Below are 18,390 nucleotides of genomic sequence, written 5' to 3'. Positions count from 1 at the left end.
GTATGACATTTAGTCTGTGTCAGTGCTTGAGATCACAGAAAAGCGTGTGTGTGTCACACGCTTACTAAACCCCTACATGTTACTTAATAGTGCTCAGACATTGGTCACCGTATTGTATCACCGACTACCGTAATATCACACAATCAGCGGGGACCTATATACCCGCCTGAACCCCCCATCTGTGGTTAATTATAAAGCTACAGACTACATCTGTTTGACATTACTGGAAAATTTGAAATTAGCACACAAACACAGTCTCACTCTCACTCATACACCACATAGAATTTCAAATGAGAGTGATTACAATCACTTAATTGATAAATGTGACCACAGGGAGCCTCTTCTCATGATTCATAATCTATAAGCGGTCTCTCTTCAGTGGCATGTTTTTGATGTCAGCACAGTAAGAAATTGGGGAGACAGAACTGGAGGCAACAGTGATGATGTAAGCAAGAGGGCTCTCACGGGAATGATTTATTTTTTTGGCTTTTTACCGTAAAGGGATTCATCTGAGAGGCTGACCGGAAGAAAGGAAGCCATTTGGTCCGGCGCCAAAGGAGAAGCATGATAAGTCCGTGGAGACGTCATAGAGCTTCTCAAAACAAAGAAAGTGGTTTTCTAAAGAAGTCTGGCTGACTAGACGGTGAAATTGACTGGATATTACCAAATTGTGACAGTTCAAGCAAAGCTGTTACTCACTCCTGTTGATGATATCACCTGTCTGGTGTCTGCTCATGACAGCCACTTGCTAATTTATGCTTAATGAGCTGACTGTTTTTATAGGGGCCAGGGAGTTATACCACATTAATGAAATGGGAAACCCAATCAGACCACTTGTGTGTGTCACACCAACAAAGGGAAATGAAAGCCTCCCCTGCTCTTAAGTTCCCAGCTTTGACCTTTAACGACAGCTCACCTTAAAGGTAACCTTTGTGTGTGGTCGTCACAGTCTCATTTGCTGGCTTGAGTCACGACCTCCTTCGTGGAATACTACCATGATTACAGGAAATGAGAGTGAGACTTTGGAGCAGACGATAATGTAGTTGTATGATCGCCTCCTTAGTCAAGCAATTCTACCTGCAGACTCATCATTTAACGTCAACGGGGGAATGAGTCCTGCATCGCCACCTTGTGGAATATTCCCCTGGTGTTGAACTTGAGGCGAGTGCCAAGCCCAAGGGGCCCTGCTGTGGGAAACGAGCTTGTCAAAGATCACACGGAAACTGTAGGTCTTTAAGACTAGAATTTTATTAAAAACAAGTAGTTTCAAAACATACATGGAAGCCAAGTAAAACAGTCACGTAAAGCATAACACTGCGTGGCCACAGACAGACAGACATGGGGTTTTACTCCCTGCTTTAAAATAAATTCTATAAAGACATACCAAAGCCAATACATTTCTTTTACTTGAAAATATCTAAATGGATAAAATGAATCGATATGGAAATGTCATGAAGGAAACAACTATCAGGCAACAAAATGCAGAAAACATGTCCAGTTTGCATTTCTTTTGTTTTGTGTGTGTGTGTGTTGTTTCTGGTGATTTCCTTTTCACTTGTGAGACATCCATAGAGAGACAAATATGGGCTTCCTCAAAGCCGAGTCCTCTGATTGGCGGGGAGCTCATCCTGGTCGAGTCCCCACAAGAAGGTGCGGAGACGCGTCACTTCCTTTTGGAGCTCGGGGCTCGGGATTGGCTGGGAGAGGTCGAGGCGTGGAGTCTCATTCGGCAGGATTAGAGGAGGATGGTCCAGGAAGCTCTCAAAGATGTCTAAAAGATGAGAACAGGAAAATAAATAAGTGACTTAACAGATCATTTCACTGGTTGGATTCTTGTTAGTTTTATTTATACATGTATTACCTCCACTCAGCTCTGTGCCCGGCAGAGGGGCCCAGGATGCTGGTGGGGCTCTGGTTGGACCCAGCCTGTAATGGGTGAGCAGGTGGTGCAACTGGGAAGGGCTTAACAAGACGTGGTCCTCCTGTAGACTGGTCCAGGATGACTGGAAGACAGGAGGTTAGTGGTCAGTTAATAATCTTGGGCTAGGTCTGAGAGGGCTTCCTGCACATGGAGCTGTGTTACCTGGATAAGTCGAGTCTTGGGAATACACAGGAAGTTGACGGTGACTGACAGTTTCTTCAAGAATTCAGAGGCTATGTCTCCTAATCCCGCCCCCTGTAGCCAGTCCAGAACCAGGTCCAAGTTTGTACGGATCTGGACCGCTTTGGACCACGAAAACAGTCCATCTAGAGAGAGAGATCAAAGAGAGCGCTTAAAGAGGAGCTCTGACCTTTAAGATGAGACTATGCAACTTTTGAAAGAAGAAATAACACAATCTTCTTTTTACAAATGAAGAGTTTAAAGGGACTGTAGGTACGTTTTTACACATATAAACGTTTTTTAATTGTTTTTTTTATTACCAATGTGTCAACAGGTTGTAGCCTAACCTAAAAAATCAGACCTTCCGTGACTTCAGGTGGGTTTCCTCTATCGGCCTGTAGACTGCTTTTAATGTGAAGAATGCGGGATGTTTTTTATGGGAAAATCCAACGGATGTGACGTCATGTGCGCTCGTGAGTGCCTTTACTCTCTTCAGCTCTGTTTCAGGGCTAACAGTGTGCAACAACAGCTAACGTTTGGTTAGAAATGGAGTCCGCTAACGCCAAGAAATGACCAGCCCCCACCACAACGCAGACTCCAACACAAACTCCACGGAGGCACAAAAAAACAAAGTTATATCTGGTGAAGCCCGTCTTGCAAAACAGGAATGTGACCGACGTCGGGGGAAAGCTAGGATCAGTATCGGCCGGGCCTTCGATTCATGGAGGGACCTTTGTTTGGTTTTTGGTATCAAAACGGACCCCAAGCTGGCAAAATGACTATTGGACAGGTAACCTAACATTACAGCCAAGCATGTGAAATATATAGTGATATCGTGGCTTTAGCCGGTTAATGTTGCTAACGTTACTCAACATGATGCCTGTAAATCACGTTCAGTCTCGTGTGTGTCGAGCACAAGCACGAGCAACAGGACGCTGACTGTCGTTGACTTAACGTCCACAGGTGTCACTGTTAACAAGCACTTTCTGATTCTCACTTTGAGCCCCTATAATTGATAACAATAACTTTGCGTCACTATCTTTATAACTCTTCTCTACTTGTGCTACTGTTACATTTTAACATTCAACATTATCTCCTAATTGTCACTTGTGGTCACAGTGGCTCACTTTAACCTGTTCCCTCTCACCTCTCTCCAGCAACGTATTGAGCAGGGAGGTGTTGGTGAAGAAGAAGAGGTAGCCAAAGGTTTGGGAGGTGAGCGGCGGGGACAGACACGCGTCCCGCGACAGCATCAGAGAACAGCGATACACTTCCACCAGCCCGGCGACTTTGGGAGGTAAGGCGGACACGTCATCCTCCTCTCCTTCCTCTCCTCCTTTTTCTTCTCCCTCTGCACCCCGAGCTCCATCCTTCTCCTTCTCCTTCTCCTGCCTGGAGAATGGGTTGGAGTCCAGGAGAGCTGGGAGGAGCGAGTACAGCGTCTTTATGGACAGAAAGGAGAGAAACTTCAGTTCATTTATTCAGAAAATTTGAAATAAAAACAAAACATATTGACAGATTAAGATGAAGATGATAGAGAGGAAGGAGGAGAGTTGTTTTCTGGCAGAATAACTGTCGGTCCACCATTTTGGTGCACATTGAAATATTTCAACAAATATTTGATGGATTGTCACTCAATGTTGTACAGACATGCATAGTCCCTAGAGGATGAATCCTGCTGACTTTGGTGATCCTCTGATTCGTCCTCTGCCTCCACCATGAGGTTGACATATGTGGTTAAGATTGAAATGTCTCAACTGCTATTGGATGGATTCTCTGGTGTTCCCCTGACGTTTTTCTAGCGCTATCATCAGGTCAAATGCTTTTTGTTTATCACCAAATACCTGCAAAACCAATGACATTCCCATCAGCCTCAACTGTACTTTGTGTTTATGCTGATTAGCAAATGATAGCATGCTAACACGCTAAACTAAGAGGGTGAACATGGTAAACATTACACCTGCTGAACATAGCATTTTCATTGTGAACATGTTAGCCTCTAGTGTGGCTGTGTGTTTGTAGGCAGGTCCCAAATCCACACTACATACTAAGTCTAAGCAGTTTTTTTAATATGTAGTGTGTTTACACTGGAAAAGTGACACAAGTAAGTATACTGTAATTGGATGGTATGTTTACTAAATATTAGGGCTGTCAATCGATTAAAATCCCTCACAGGTACTGCATTTAGCATAAAGAATATGCTCAAATCATAACATGGCAAACTCAAGGCCAACAGACAACAACAGCTGTCAGTGTGTCAGTGTGCTGACTTGACTATGATTTGCCCAAAACTGCATGTGATTATCATAAAGTGGGCATGTCTGTAAAGGGGAGACTCGTGGGTACCCATAGAACCCATTTTCATTCACATATCTTGAGGTCAGAGGTCAAGGGACCTCTTTGAAAATGGCCATGACCGTTTTTCCTCGCCAAAATTTTGTGCAAGTTTGGAGCGTTATTTAATCTCCTTCGCGACAAGCTAGCATGACATGGTTGGTACCAGTGGATTCCTTAGTTTTTTCTAGTTTCATATGATGTCAGTATCTTCACTCTAGCTGTTAGTTGCGTTAATTAGTGGCGTTAAAACGAATTTGCTTTATTATCACGTTGACTTTTTGACCTCCCTACTAAATACAGTTGATTTTTAAGTGTGCTGTTGATACACATTATTCTCCCAGAATGCAAAGCACAAAGGGAAAAGAGGAGCTGCTCACAGCTGGTAAAAATTAAAACAAATTGTGGGTGGTGGTGAGACATCTTGGAAAATAAAAAGAATATGTATTAAAGCTTCAGAAAGACATTTCGCTGTCTCTTTGTGAAGTTTAATCGGCAGTGGTATTCACTGGCGTCACACAAATAAAACGGTAAAGTCTGTTGACTTTTTTTTGTAAACTAACGGCTAAAACATTATTAGAAAAGTCCTTTTCTACTGTACCTTGGTGAGGTGATACACACACTGTTGGAAGGTGTGCATAATGACGTCATCCAGCTGCGCCAGAGCTTCTGAACAGGTGTCCATGTCAGCTGTCAAAACTGGGTCCCCCGGGGCTTTTAAGAAAAGATTAGTAAGATGAATTAAAGATTTCGTGCCCGTTGTATGTAGTATTTCATTTCATTAAATGGTCATAGGTTCTGAAGGTTATTTTCTTGCTTGAATCAGTATTTCCATTGTTTTGTCAAATCACTCTCACCTTCAAACTCCCACTCTTTCTCCATGGTTTCAACTTTGACCTGGAAGAAGTTAAGGAGCTCTGTGGCATTTGACATCCAGAACATCAGGGGTCGAAGGTCAGAGGACAATTTCTGGACATTCGGCGTGCTTATCTCACCTTCTTGCTCTGTGGAACTGGACATATTTATGTAATGACAAAGTTATGTTAGCTGTAAAATATTTGTGAACATTCTCCTGTCAGTATTTTGTTTATTCTTTAAACGGAAACACACCATACTGGTAGTAAAAATAGACTGGAGTTATTATTACTAAACTATATTTGAGCCATTTTTAAACATCTCCGTGTTACAATGCTTTCATCATACCACAAAAATTTACCAAAGACATAACATCACAAGCACAAATGTATCATGAATCACTCAGCAGGAGATCTCTAAACAGAGGAAACATGACGTAGAACAAAAATGTTCTTACTTTTGCGTGGGATGCTTATCCCCAAATTCCTTAATGTTATCCTGTAAAGAGAGTTGGAGACAGAAGAGAGGAGAGACATCTCGGGTTAGTGTGGGGGTGGAGGAGGGGGGAGCGGAGTCTAGCCCTGCAGCCAGGACAATTACAGCACATTTTCCAGCAGGAGGGCAGTGACATCAGCTCATCCTCGCTCCTGTCCACAACGTAGCAGGCCACAATGAAGGGCACATGTCTGTCTGATGTTTTTTTCTGTCTGACTGAATGTAACAATCTCAATCTGCCTACCTGATGTTTTTCTGCCAAGCCGGTTTAAGTATATTGTCATGCAGTACTATCCCAAAAATGGTTCACAAGCTCCACAGATGAACCACCAATAAACTTCTGAAATATTCTATTATTTTACTTAAAGGGTAACGTTGGTATTTTTCAACCTGGACCCTACTTTCACATGTTTTTGTGTCTAACTGACTAACACAGAAAACAATGAATGAAGCGCTGTAGACGGCAACTGATCACAGGCTGCAATATGGTGCTATTGGAGCAAGCTGGCATCGCCATTCACGTCCACTAAAAGTGCTTGTTTTTGCCACTGACAGGCTCTGATTGTTATTATAAGTGTCTGACATTATGGAAAGAGTCTCGCTCAAGTCTCATTCTGAAATCTCTCAAGGTGACGTGTTGCTGATATAAAACGGTGGAATAGTGGAATACATCCATGGTGGAAACGTGAGTGCCAGCCGAGCAGAGTTTGTTGTGTTGGAGTAGAGAAAGAGTAGCTAAGTTGTTATCTAAAAGATTTTCAATGTCATGGCTGAATATTTAAACGATTTACACAATATGGATGAGGTCTCTGAATTCAATGGCCACACGTATTTATTTGAGCCAGAGCATACGGATATTCAGATTTCACAACGAGACTTCCCCTTGAGCGGGACTTGGACTCAATAACAAACAGACTGGATTAAGCGAAAGGTAAGAAAAACGTTTGATCTCTCTGTAGGGTCCTTTAGATAATGTTGTTAAACACTTTTAATAGCCTGTATAAAAGCCCGTCAGTGGCAAAAACAAGCACTTTTAATGGACGTAATGTTACATTAACGTTAGCGTTCTCCCTCAATACTGGTCTAATTAAAAAAATGTTTGTCCTCGTTAGTCACTGAGACACAAAAACGTTACCCTTTAACATACCATAACAAGGAGCACATTTTATAAGTTGAGATGTTGTTTCTTAGCCGGGCTAGCGGCATGGCTCTATGGATGGCAATGTCAATTGGTTCACTACTGAAATATCTCAACTATTAAATGGATTAAATGGACCAGCAAATTTACATTTTGGCTTAAGTGAAATGTCTCGACACTTATTGGATGGATTGGCAAGAATTTTTTTTTCGACATTTGTTTCCCCCAATAGGTTGAATTGTAATAACTTTAGTTTATGACCAAATACCTGCAAATCTAATGACATTCCCATCAGCCTAGGTTGTACTTTGTGTTTAGTGTTGATTATCAAATATTAGCATATTAACACGTTAAACTAAGATGGTGAAAATCTTCTTCTTAACATCAGTATGTTAACGTTGTCATAGTGAATGAACTGGTGTATCTTGTTTATGGTGTTTTATTGTATTATAGTTTGTATTGTTCTGTCTATATTTTCTTGTTTTGGTTTGTATTGTCTCTCGTGTATTTGTTGTTTAGTTTCATGCATTTTAAAGGCCCATCTAAAGACGTGCAAAATAGCTTAGCCTATAAATGCTGTGGTGTGTGGCACTGGTTTATGCTACATACTTGTCCCTATACAAATACAAATTAAATAAATAAAAATTGTGAGCATGTTTGCATGCCAACGTTAGCATCTAGCTCAAAGCTAGGTAGGTTTTTCTTTTATTTCTTGGACATTTTTACACCTTTATTACAGAGCTGACAGTAGAAAGGTGACCAGAAATGAGAGGAGGGAGAGAGATGGGAAATGACATGCAACAAAGGTCCACGGTTGTTGCGGTCATTCAGGTTCATGGACCCCACATATCATACTTTATTTGAGATATCGAGCTGTTGTTGTTTCTTTTACTTACCCAGACAATTTCTTTAATTAGATTGGCTGACTTGAGTAGTATCTGTGGTGTGAGAGCGGGGTCCAGGTGTTTGGAGGCGTGATCTATCATGACTGACAGGAGATAAGCAGGAGCTAAAGGCCCGCCTCCAGAGTCTGGGGAGGAGTTTTTGGAGATTATCTCCTAAAAGAAAAGTGGAGGGTAAACACAACGTATGTCATCAAGGCCATTTTGTTAATGATACCAGATAAATGGATAGTTAATAAGAGCTTCTCTGTCTTCCTGTCTCACCTGTAACAGAGCATCTGCGTGACGGGGATGAAACTTCAGAACTGCCTCCGTAGATCCCAGGTACTGCCTCAGAGCTTCCTGTCTGTCTATTAACCCTGAAGGGCAGCAGGTGGTGGAGGCATCAGCCTGCCATGGCAGGGTCAATGCCAGCGGTGGAGCTGGAGTCACGCGGGGGTCACGGTACAGGAAAAGGAAGTGGTTCCCCAGACCAATCACATCCCCAGGCTTTAGGACCGTCTCCCTGTAAAGGGCCACTCCGTTGTGAGTGACTGCACCTCCTCTGAAGGGCCGCATCAGAGCTACAATAAAACAAAATCAGATTAAGGTAGACAGCGATTGCACCACGGATCCAAGTATGATATAAGTAACTTTTTTAGTACCTTGTCTGGTGGGCGTCTCGGGAACAGCGGAGTCTCTCCGGACCAATAAGTGTCTGGCCAAGAGGTCAGGAGCAGAGAGGAACGTGTCCACCTTCAGAGGCCTCTTCCCCTTCCTCTCCCTCTCTCTGTCCTTCTCTCTCTCCCTCATCGTGGGCTTTCTTCCAAACATATGCGTATGTCCCGCCATGATGTACAAAACAAAATCCTAAACAAGTGGAGAGCAGAAGAGAGTCAGGGAGGTCTGTTATCTTTTAAGTACTATGATTTATATCAATTCATCTCAGAGATGTTAAGTTGAACAGAAGGCGGTCGATAAGGTATGAAGTGTGTCACAGCTCGCTACAATGGAGACCTGTGTGAGGTCATTGTGTGAGATGGAGTGATGTACACAGAGGGGTTTTATGCTTTTATTGGATAAATTGTTGAGGCATTGTGCTGCTCTGAGGCTGTTTTGTGCAGGATGCTGAATGGGAGAGGCTTTTGGAGGGATGGAAACCCTGATGGTATGTGGCGATTACAGACATGCAGGTATGATGTCATTTACAGGGTGTGTGCACGCGCGTATGTCTGCACAAATCCTCTATAAAAATGCCTGTTGGTTTGCATATGTGCACATCAGTGTGCACGCACCTTGCTATAGAGTAAATGTCACTGTGTGTGTGCTTGTGTTTACATAATGTTTGTATGTGTGTGGGTGTTGTTTGTGAGTGTTTGTGCGTGTGATATCATCCGCCAGCATGTCTCGCCTTGCTCTGATCGTAACCCTGCAGCAACAGGAAGTAGGGCCGGTCTGTGGGTGGAAGGATCAAACTTTGTGACATCACTTCCAGGTCACAGCTGGAGTAATCCTTCTCGTCCTCCGCTGGCTGGTTCGTCCATCCAACCTTTGCTTCGGCTTTTGAAGTTCTAATCTGAAAAAAAAAGCGAGTTAAGGCATGATGGTTAAAGTGCCAAATGCACGATTAATTCAGTTTTTCCTCTTTACATCATCTTCTTTACCTCTCCTTGCTGCGGGTTCATCATGCTCACAATGTTTTTCCTGTCCAGCACTCCTCCGTTGTTGTTGGGCCGGTTGCCAGAGCCATGTGGGTCATTGCTGATGTGGTTGCCTTGGCGACGCCGCAGACTCAGGTTCATGTCACTGATGCTCCTCCTGAGCTCTGAGTTCCTTGCACGGTGGCCACGCTCGCTCTCCTCTGCTCCGCTCCCTGATGACATTCTGCTCCGCCGCCAGCGCACACCTGTTGCCAAGACAATCAGAGGGTCGGTCAGTGTGACCCTGCGTCGTGTATAGAGACCAGCCTGTTGACAAACATACCTTGACAGTTCTCTCCCTCCCTCTCGCGCTCCTTCTCCCTCTCCCTCTCTTCTCTCTCGTAGTCTTCCTTTCTTTGGATTTCAAAGCGCCGCTCGAATCCATCCTTAGGCCGCCACATGTCCACTAACAACAAGGGACATTCCCATGGGGCAACGCTTCTCCGGCACTCTGTCTCCCATTTGATAGCTCCATCTGGCTGCTGGATGGGCTTTCCAATGACATCACACAACAGGAAGTCCTCTGGGCTGTATTTCTGGAGAACTAGAAGGTAATGGAGGAAGGGGAGGAGGAGACGGGGGATAATTATTTTTCCATAACACTGCTGTTTATGTTTATATTAAGTCATTCCCAATTGGTCAAAAATATTTGAGCAAACAATTCCCAGTAATGAGACGCAGCAGAGGTCCAAAATGAGAGAAAAATTTCCCTCTCTCATACCTGCGTCATCTGTCTCCTCCCTCTCCCTCTCAGTGTACCGGGTGATGACCTGGGCGATGAGCTGTCTGGCTGTGGAGTAAACGTTGGCCAGCAGGGAGCGATAATTGGCCCCACTAGAGAGGGCATCCCCGTAGATCTTGATCAGGCCGGGGGCAGAGGAAGAGGCAGGGGGCAAGTAGTGGTGGGAGGAGGGGGCAGCTGAATGAGCCCAAAGCTCTCTCTCCCTCTCCCCCACCGCCCGGTCCCGGTCGCTGTTCGAGCGCCCTCGCAGGAAGAGGTGGGAAAGACGCTTTGTGCGGGACTGGGGCCCAGCAGGCCGCGGCCTGAGGAAGGCCGGGGAAGGAGATGGGGATGGGGTAGGGGAAGCCAGCGAGAGGGTGGAGTTAGAAAGGGAAGAGGAAGGAGCAGAGGGGGCCTCGTGGAGGGAGGCTGCGTCAGAGCTGGTGGTCGACCTGGGAACAACAGAAGAGGGGAAGACAGATGGAGGAGAGAGGAAGGAGAAAGGAAGGGACCAGTCAGCTGTGAGTTATGACTGACTAAACAACAAGGACTAAAATAAAACAGGGACGGGTGACAGGTTGGAAGGATACTAATGACAGTGGAAGTAAGATGAGATGACATCAAAATTGTTCATTCAACAATCAGGCACTGAATTCTAACTAAACAATAACTGGCATGAAAGTTGCATAACTTGAGAAGAAATACACGTGACAGAAGCAAAACAAGAGATAAAAAAAGTGAGTTTAAGAGAACTCCAGACTGACTTGACAGAGATAGCGCTGGGCCAGCGACCCCCTAATTTGGCAAAGTGTTTCCTGGGCGAGTTGATCCACAGACCCACTGGGAAATGGAGCTTTCTGAAGCGCGGACTGCCAGACCCCTCCATCTGACAGAGGGAGAGACAAAGACATGCAGATATGAAGAACAAATCTGGCCTTTTAACTCAATAATCTGCAGTATGTCAAGACACTGTAAATGTCACGTTTCCCCCTAATCTGCTTAATCTACCTCCACACTGTAGTGAGGAATGTGTGGCAGCGAAGCCAGGATTGAAACAATATAACAATAGCATGATGTCACCATCAAAAAATATCAACAGGATAACTACAGCAGGTTGTCAACACGGTGGAAGCAAACAGAAAAACATTAACCCAAAACATCCCAATCAGCCCCTGAAAATCATAGCATGATTTTCCCATTCTCAAACAGGAAGCATCTCTTGTAGGACTCAGGTCCAGCTGTCGCACTGAAAGGGAAATACCCACTCCAAAGGTCACTGTCTGTCCTTTTCTCAGTGTTACTTGTATGTAAATTACCATAAAAATTAAGGATCACACTTGCTTGTTTTCCCCCTCACAGGTAGAATTTGGAGGCCTAAACAAAATCATTGTATTCCTGTGGAAAACTACCACCTTTTGAAGTGTGATTTCTGACTACTTGTCATGTCTCGACACGACATGTGTGTCCACACCTAAAATCTGCTGTTGTCGCTCTAGACAGAAAGACGTCTGTTTTTAATGAGCACAATGTCCCAGATGTTGTGGTGGAATATTTTGAAAACCATGAAATGGTACAAGTAAGAAACCCCAATGTTTTTAGTTGTTAGATTTTGAATACACTTACCCACAGTTACTTCTGATCCTTCTATGGTGTGTTATGATGATTCTTCTCCACCGAAATGCAAATACACAGCTCAAAGTAATCTAATAACCTTGTATGTTTCCTTTTCCCCGCGACGAAAATTCCATTTTCAAAAGGCCTACATCCGTCCCACGTCTACATACACATCTCTAATTCATAATATCCATTAGTTCGATCTTCTCTTCACTAAAGCAAAGTACTTTTCTTTTGTTTTTCCTCTCTTAACTGGACGAGATCTGCTCCCTCTCTCCCTCTGGCTCTCAGCCTCTCTGGGTCTATAGATAGAGAAACAGGCCCATTGTTCTAAGTGACAGAATTTCCTTCCTTTGCAGTGGACAACACCTATATCCTGACTGAGTGAGAGAGAGAGGCAGAGATTGGTAGAGAGTGGGAGAAGGGTGAATTTACACACACATATGAGCCTTTGAGACCATGGTGGGAATATTATACAATGCATATACTTTACACCACAAAGCAATCTAGATATCTATACTGGTCTGTCTGGATTAAACAGAAATGTGGTGTCACTGTTTCATCCTAATGAACTTTAATTACATCAAACAGGGACTTAAAGCCACAACAGATTCTCAAGAATGTGGCCATTAAATCCGGTACTATGTTGTTATTTTTATGATTAGAACAGACATCGTAATGCATTAGAAAACACACAGTTTGAAGCTTTGCTGGAAAGAGGATGAAGGAAACACACACACACATAGCGAGACAGGAAGCTAGAGGGAGCAACAGAGACACCTGTGATCTTTGACCTTTTCCTCGACAGGAAGATGGTGATGGAGAGAGAAAGGAGACTATCACTGTGTCCCACTTCATGGGATAGATCCTCCCAAATCTGCATCTCCAGACCGAATACGTCGTAACATATACGTCACATTTCAAAGGCTCCACCACTGTTTCAAAGTGTCACTGAGGGAGAAGAGAACAGATGACTTCAAGTTAAATGTGGACAACATGTACAGTAGCTGTAACATTAGCCTGATATTATCATTAGTCAGCATCATATTGATACCACAAATTTAGGTTTAACTGTAATTGGCCCTCCTTAAACACACATTATAGGCCTACTGAGTGATGCTGTCAAACATTAAAAAGAAATATTTGATCAAAGGAATCTATAATTAATACTGGAAACATTAGCGTTCAAATGGAAACACATAAAAGTTGCATTTTCTTTTGGCCTGAGGGGACTTCTGTCAATGGCTTTGAGTTAAGAATCTGATTACTTTAGACGGCACTCGAGGAAATAAAAAAAAGACTTAGACTTTGACACTTTAGCAATTATTTCTGATTTCTCTAGGACTTTATTGTGAATTGAAATACCTAAGCCAAGACCAAAGATTAAAACTCATGTTATTATGTACTTAAACCTTCGGTCTCTCTTTGTCATGGCAAACAGAAGCAGTGAATTCAACCCATATTTGGCTAAAATGTGAGAGAGTACAGATGAATAAAGGGATCGTGTTGGTGTGAAGTTTCTCTTTTTCTACACTTGACTTCTTCTACACTAAACTTGTGATTTAATGTCATCAACACAAATTCAAACTGACCAAAGTGCACGCATCTGTGGAAAGTAGGAAACCATATTAAACTTAAATTTAGTACTTAATTTTGTCAGCCACTTTCATGCCTATTTGATACCAGAAAGTGGGGGGAGTATTGCTTTAAACTAATCTTGACTTGAAATGAGTGAGGTAAGGTCATATTTGCATCCAGGATTAGGTAACCTAATTTCTTTTTTTCAAAATAGTAAACCTTTAAAGGTACTGTTTGTAACTTCTTACACGTATAAATCACCCGGGTCGCTCGCGTGTGGCTACGCTGTTCAGACAAGACTCCAACACAAACCACATGGAAGCACCAAAACCGCAAAGTTATATCTAGTGAAGCCCATCTGTTAAACAGTGTTGGCCGCGGTCGGAGTACACAGGGGAGACCGTAGATTTGGTCTCCAGGGCCGGAGTCTCTGCTATACTCTGCTCCTCTGCCTGCTTGCCTTCACTCAGCTCGCTCCACCTCACGTGCATGAGCGCACACTACACACTGCAGAAGAGTTAGTAGCTCTGAGAATATCTAGTAAATGTACAGTGGACGTTTGTGCATAAATAAATGCTGCAGCTCCTCCAGACCAACAGAGGTTTCCCGTGTCTTGTGAAGTGACGGGGCTCCGCAGCGAGAAACGTTATCGTCTCCGACCGGGTGCGGGAGGGAGACACCGGCACCCGGTCGGAGACGATAACGTTTCTCTTCCTGCTTCAGCCCCGGAGGCTGAGGCAGGAAAAGTCAACACTAGGATCAGCATTGATTCATGGAGAGACCTTCGTCTGGTCAGCTAACATTACTGCCAAGCAGGTGCAATAAAGAGTGATATTGTGGATTTAGCTGACGTGTGTCGCCTCACTGTTTTGAGCGATGCTCGTTCATGTCTATGTAGAGAGAGCACAAGCGCGAGCCCGACGCTGACTTTCGTTGACTCAACGGCCACAGGTGTCGCTGTTAACAAGCATTTCTGATTCTTACAAACAGTCCCTTTAATCATGAAACACAATTTTAAAAAAAATTTAAAAAATTTAAACAGTACATTTATATTTCTTTTTAAACTTTGCAATGAAAATATGAATAATTTTATTCATGGCGATTTAAGAAAAACATAGAAAAGTGATAATATTGTAATATATCACTATATATTATACCATATATATATATGTAATATTGTGAGTGTCTGTGCTGTGACCATATAGGACAGGCATTCCCACCAGCTGACCTCCCAGCATGCTTTGCGCGTCGACGTGTAAGGGCATACTTCCGGAGCGTCACTGAGGGCACATCAAGAAACATCCCAAGGTGAGTTAGCTGCTGTTAGCTGTCCGTAACTCTCACACTCTGCGTGCTGTTTACTAACTTTAAACTTATATTACTATCGGGGTTTTCTGATGTGTTGTCTTACACGAAACTCTTGCAAACAACCAGGCGTTTCTAAAATGTGTTAGATAGCAAGAAACAGATATATATCAGCATGTTAGCAACGAGCTAACAGCTAGCCTCAGCTAACTGACAGCACTTTGTCCAGCTATGCTAACTTGTATTAGAAGCTATGTGGTTGTGTCAATGTTTGGTTCTGTCAGTACACGTATCAGAGTTAGATCTCAACTAGCTTTGAATAGCCTAAACAAAGCTAAACTACATTTAACTTGGATCACAATGTTATATTTAACTGAGCTTAGCCAGCTAACATTGAGCATAACATTGAGGTGACACTGTGATAGCTGTGTTCATCTCAGCTGTGAGTTAACCCACCCTGTGCCTTCTTTCAGTATCATTTAGACGTGTGGTTGAAGCTCATAAAGATGTCTGACACACGCATAAGAGTTAGATCTTTGTCCTAATGTCTGAACAAACTAGCTTTGAGTAGCCTAAACAAAGCTAGTCAAGGCAGCTTTGTTTGTAGAGCACATTTCAGCAACAGGGCAATTCAAAGTGCTTTACATGAACACTCAAGAACATTGCGACAAAGTGCAAAAGAACATTAAAACATAATTAAAACAGTTATAAAAACATTAAAGATTAGAAAATAAAAACAAGTTAAAAATAAAAGCTAGGATAGAAGCTAAAATAGAGTATAACATACAAGAGTAAAAGCTCTAGTGCAGTATAAGATCATTATCTGGTTTAATAAAAGGCAGCAGCAAACAGGAACGTTTTAAGCTTTGATTTAAAAGAACTCAGAGTTGGGGTTTCCTGCAGGTTTCTGGGAGCTTGTTCCAGATATTTGGTGCATAAAAACTGAACGCTGCTTCTGCATGTCTTCTGCATGTAACCTAAATATAACTTGGATCACAACGCTATATTTAACTGAGCTTAGCCAGCTAACACTGAGAATCATATTGAGGTGACACTGTGATAGCTGTGTTCATCTCAGCTGTGAGTTAACCCACCCTGTGCCTTGTTTCAGTATCATTTAGACGTGTGGTTGAAGCTCATAAAGATGTCTGACACTGTTGAGGAGAAGATCAAGAACTACAGGACGGCTCCCTTTGACGCCCGGTTCCCCAACACCAACCAGACCCGCAACTGTTTCCAGAACTACCTGGGTGAGGACATGCATCATATGTTGTGATTACTCCTTTATAAGACTTGGACATAGTATTCAAGAGATTCCTCATCTCGTCATTATGTGTACAACTATGTACTTCTGCAACATCTGTAATGAAATGTTTGTCAAAGCACTTACAAACCCATAAATGCAGTATTTTATTACTAGGTGCACCAATCAAATGCGCTTATATCAGTATGCTTGTTTAGTTAAAATCTTTGTATACATTTATAACATACAGAAGAAGAAGAAAGGCACTTTATTAATCCCAGAGGGGAAATTAAATTTTTTCCCTCTGCTATTTACGCAGTACACACAGGCCCGAAATACACACACATGCACAAACAGAACCTACATGCATTAATGGAGAGATGTCAGAGCGAGGGGGCTGCCCCTTGCTCAAGGGCACCTTGGCAGTGCCCAAGAGGCAAACTGGCATCTCTCCAGCTACCAGTTCACACTCAATACTTGGTCCTTGCGGGGGACTTGAACCGGCCAGTCCTAAGTCAAGTCCCTATGGCTAAGCTACTGCCGCAGTATGCGTAGATACAACCATCAAATGTACACATTACACCATAAGATAGCTGACATCAAACAGAAGCTTACAAATCAGTCGTCATTCAGGTATTAATAACATTTTCACGTGAAATTTAAATATGACCTCCACATGACATTGGTAGTAGGGGTTTAAATCACAAGTTTTATTACAATATATTATATTGATTCTTTGGACAACTATATGATATTCGCAGATTACAAAGTCTGCCAAGATACGATTTTGATGTGATTCAATTCAGGGGCCTGCGATCGATATCATTATGCCCACTTAACACAATCGGTTACCTTTATATCAACTCGCAAAAAGCAACTAAATATGATTTGACAATTTCATTACTGGGCTCTTCCAGACCTTCAAAAGCAAAAACAATCCATTCTTTTAAATATAAATTGGGAATTTCAAAATAAAGGCGTATCTTAAAAAAGGCTGTCTCGAATACTATTTTTTGGGCTTCGAAGCTTTGGTAAGTAATATTTGATGGTATTTGAAGATTTGCGGCGAAACAGGCTGACATGTTCTTCTGTCTGTTGCCATCTCCCACGTTTCAGTGCTGCTGCGGCACTACTGTGTACACACACACACACACACCTCTACACACAACAAACAGCGATAACCGTCTGAGAGTTTTTATAGTGTTTTTAGTGTGAACAGTCAGATGAGTAACCCTAAACCTTTTTTGTTATTTTTTTTGCTCCAGACTTCCACAGGTGCAACAAGGCCCTGTCAGCCAAAGACCAGGATGTGGCCCCCTGTGACTGGTACCAGAGGGTTTATAAGAGCCTCTGTCCAATGAGCTGGGTAAGTTATAGGATCGTTAGGAGTTCAGATAGTTTCGTTGGAAATGTTTCCATGCACACACTGAATGTTGTTGGTGTCGGATAGCCAAGACTAGCTTATGTAGCAGAGACGGACTCACAGTTTTCCTGCTTCTTGATATTCAGTGTTGTGTGCTTGCTTTTCTGTGTTTTATTTTGTTGCATGAAATATTTGTTGATTTTGCTCTGCGAGTGGTTATCTCTTGGAGTTTGATGTTATTTGAAACGTACATTAAGCTGCATGTGATAAAGGACTCCTTTTCCGTCATATATTTATAGTTTTGACAATATGGTCTCACAGCTTTTGCATTCAAAAAGCTCAGAAAATGTAGTAACCCAACCTTTTTATGATTTTGAGGCTATTCGCATATGACATCAGTTGCAACAGTTGTGAGACTATTTCGATACACATACTGTTCCCAAGACCAGGAAATCTCTGTTGGTGCTACTGTATGTTCTGACACAAAACTCCTGTGGATGTATAGAGCTACAGTTCTGCTGATGTTTGAACACTAGTTTGTTGTCAGATTAAGGCTAATGTTTTCTGTAATATCTCCCACAGGTTGGCAAATGGGACGAGCAGATAGAGAATGGAAATTTCCCAGGGAAGATCTGAAATCTGGCAGCCGTTATTGATCAGGACAGTCCACTGCAGGACATTCTGTTATTTGCAGCTTCAACCCTGGTAGTGTGCCTAAGGACATCTTCAAACAGCTAACACATCTTCCTCATCAGTGATGTAACTGTTGTTGTACTGTTGTTAACTTTAAATACAAACACGCACAACTTTTTACCCTGCATGTTGAGGTCAGAAGTATTTTCCCCGTCTCTATTGTAAACTACTCTTCATCTTTGTTTAATCAATAAACACAGTGCGGATTTAATTAAAAGGATGTTGTTCATTATACCGTTTCAGTATTTTGTTATATTGGATATACTTATAGGGCATTTAAGTGTACCCATTCAGGGGTAGATGTAATCGTTGCCATTAAGAGTTTCAGTTAAACTTGCAGAGACCTGTAGTCTCTCTGGATTACCCAAC

At 42.6% G+C, this 18,390-nt stretch overlaps 2 protein-coding genes across 4 annotated transcripts; one reads left to right on the top strand and one right to left on the bottom strand.

The window, feature by feature from the left end:
• Positions 1 to 1,237: 1,237 nt before the first annotated feature.
• On the bottom strand, positions 1,238 to 12,790 carry rasip1 (Ras interacting protein 1). Of its 3 annotated transcripts, XM_074653369.1 has the most exons (17): positions 12,620 to 12,749; positions 11,849 to 12,219; positions 10,990 to 11,111; positions 10,226 to 10,677; positions 9,788 to 10,048; positions 9,469 to 9,710; positions 9,216 to 9,380; positions 8,470 to 8,674; positions 8,090 to 8,388; positions 7,820 to 7,981; positions 5,748 to 5,788; positions 5,293 to 5,447; positions 5,037 to 5,149; positions 3,249 to 3,543; positions 2,084 to 2,247; positions 1,862 to 2,003; positions 1,238 to 1,771 (listed from the first exon to the last, which is right to left on the bottom strand). In XM_074653369.1, exons 3-17 carry the CDS (start codon positions 11,109 to 11,111, stop codon positions 1,593 to 1,595), a joined length of 2,997 nt encoding a protein of 998 aa, XP_074509470.1. In that variant the 5' UTR covers positions 11,849 to 12,219; positions 12,620 to 12,749; the 3' UTR covers positions 1,238 to 1,592. The 3 variants fall into 3 exon arrangements, with proteins under 3 accessions (XP_074509470.1, XP_074509469.1, XP_074509471.1); XM_074653368.1 differs by lacking the exon at positions 11,849 to 12,219 and having other exon boundaries at positions 12,620 to 12,790; XM_074653370.1 differs by lacking the exon at positions 11,849 to 12,219 and having other exon boundaries at positions 12,634 to 12,654.
• Positions 12,791 to 14,603: 1,813 nt separating this feature from the next.
• On the top strand, positions 14,604 to 18,253 carry cox6b2 (cytochrome c oxidase subunit 6B2). Its single transcript, XM_074653373.1, has 4 exons — positions 14,604 to 14,725; positions 15,834 to 15,972; positions 17,231 to 17,331; positions 17,911 to 18,253. Exons 2-4 carry the CDS (start codon positions 15,867 to 15,869, stop codon positions 17,962 to 17,964), a joined length of 261 nt encoding a protein of 86 aa, XP_074509474.1. The 5' UTR covers positions 14,604 to 14,725; positions 15,834 to 15,866; the 3' UTR covers positions 17,965 to 18,253.
• The last annotated feature ends 137 nt before the right edge of the window (positions 18,254 to 18,390 follow it).

Source organism: Sebastes fasciatus, chromosome 12 (genome assembly GCF_043250625.1).
Source record: "Sebastes fasciatus isolate fSebFas1 chromosome 12, fSebFas1.pri, whole genome shotgun sequence".
In the NCBI taxonomy this organism is placed as follows: domain Eukaryota; kingdom Metazoa; phylum Chordata; class Actinopteri; order Perciformes; family Sebastidae; genus Sebastes; species Sebastes fasciatus.
This window is presented reverse-complemented; position numbering and strand designations above follow the sequence as displayed.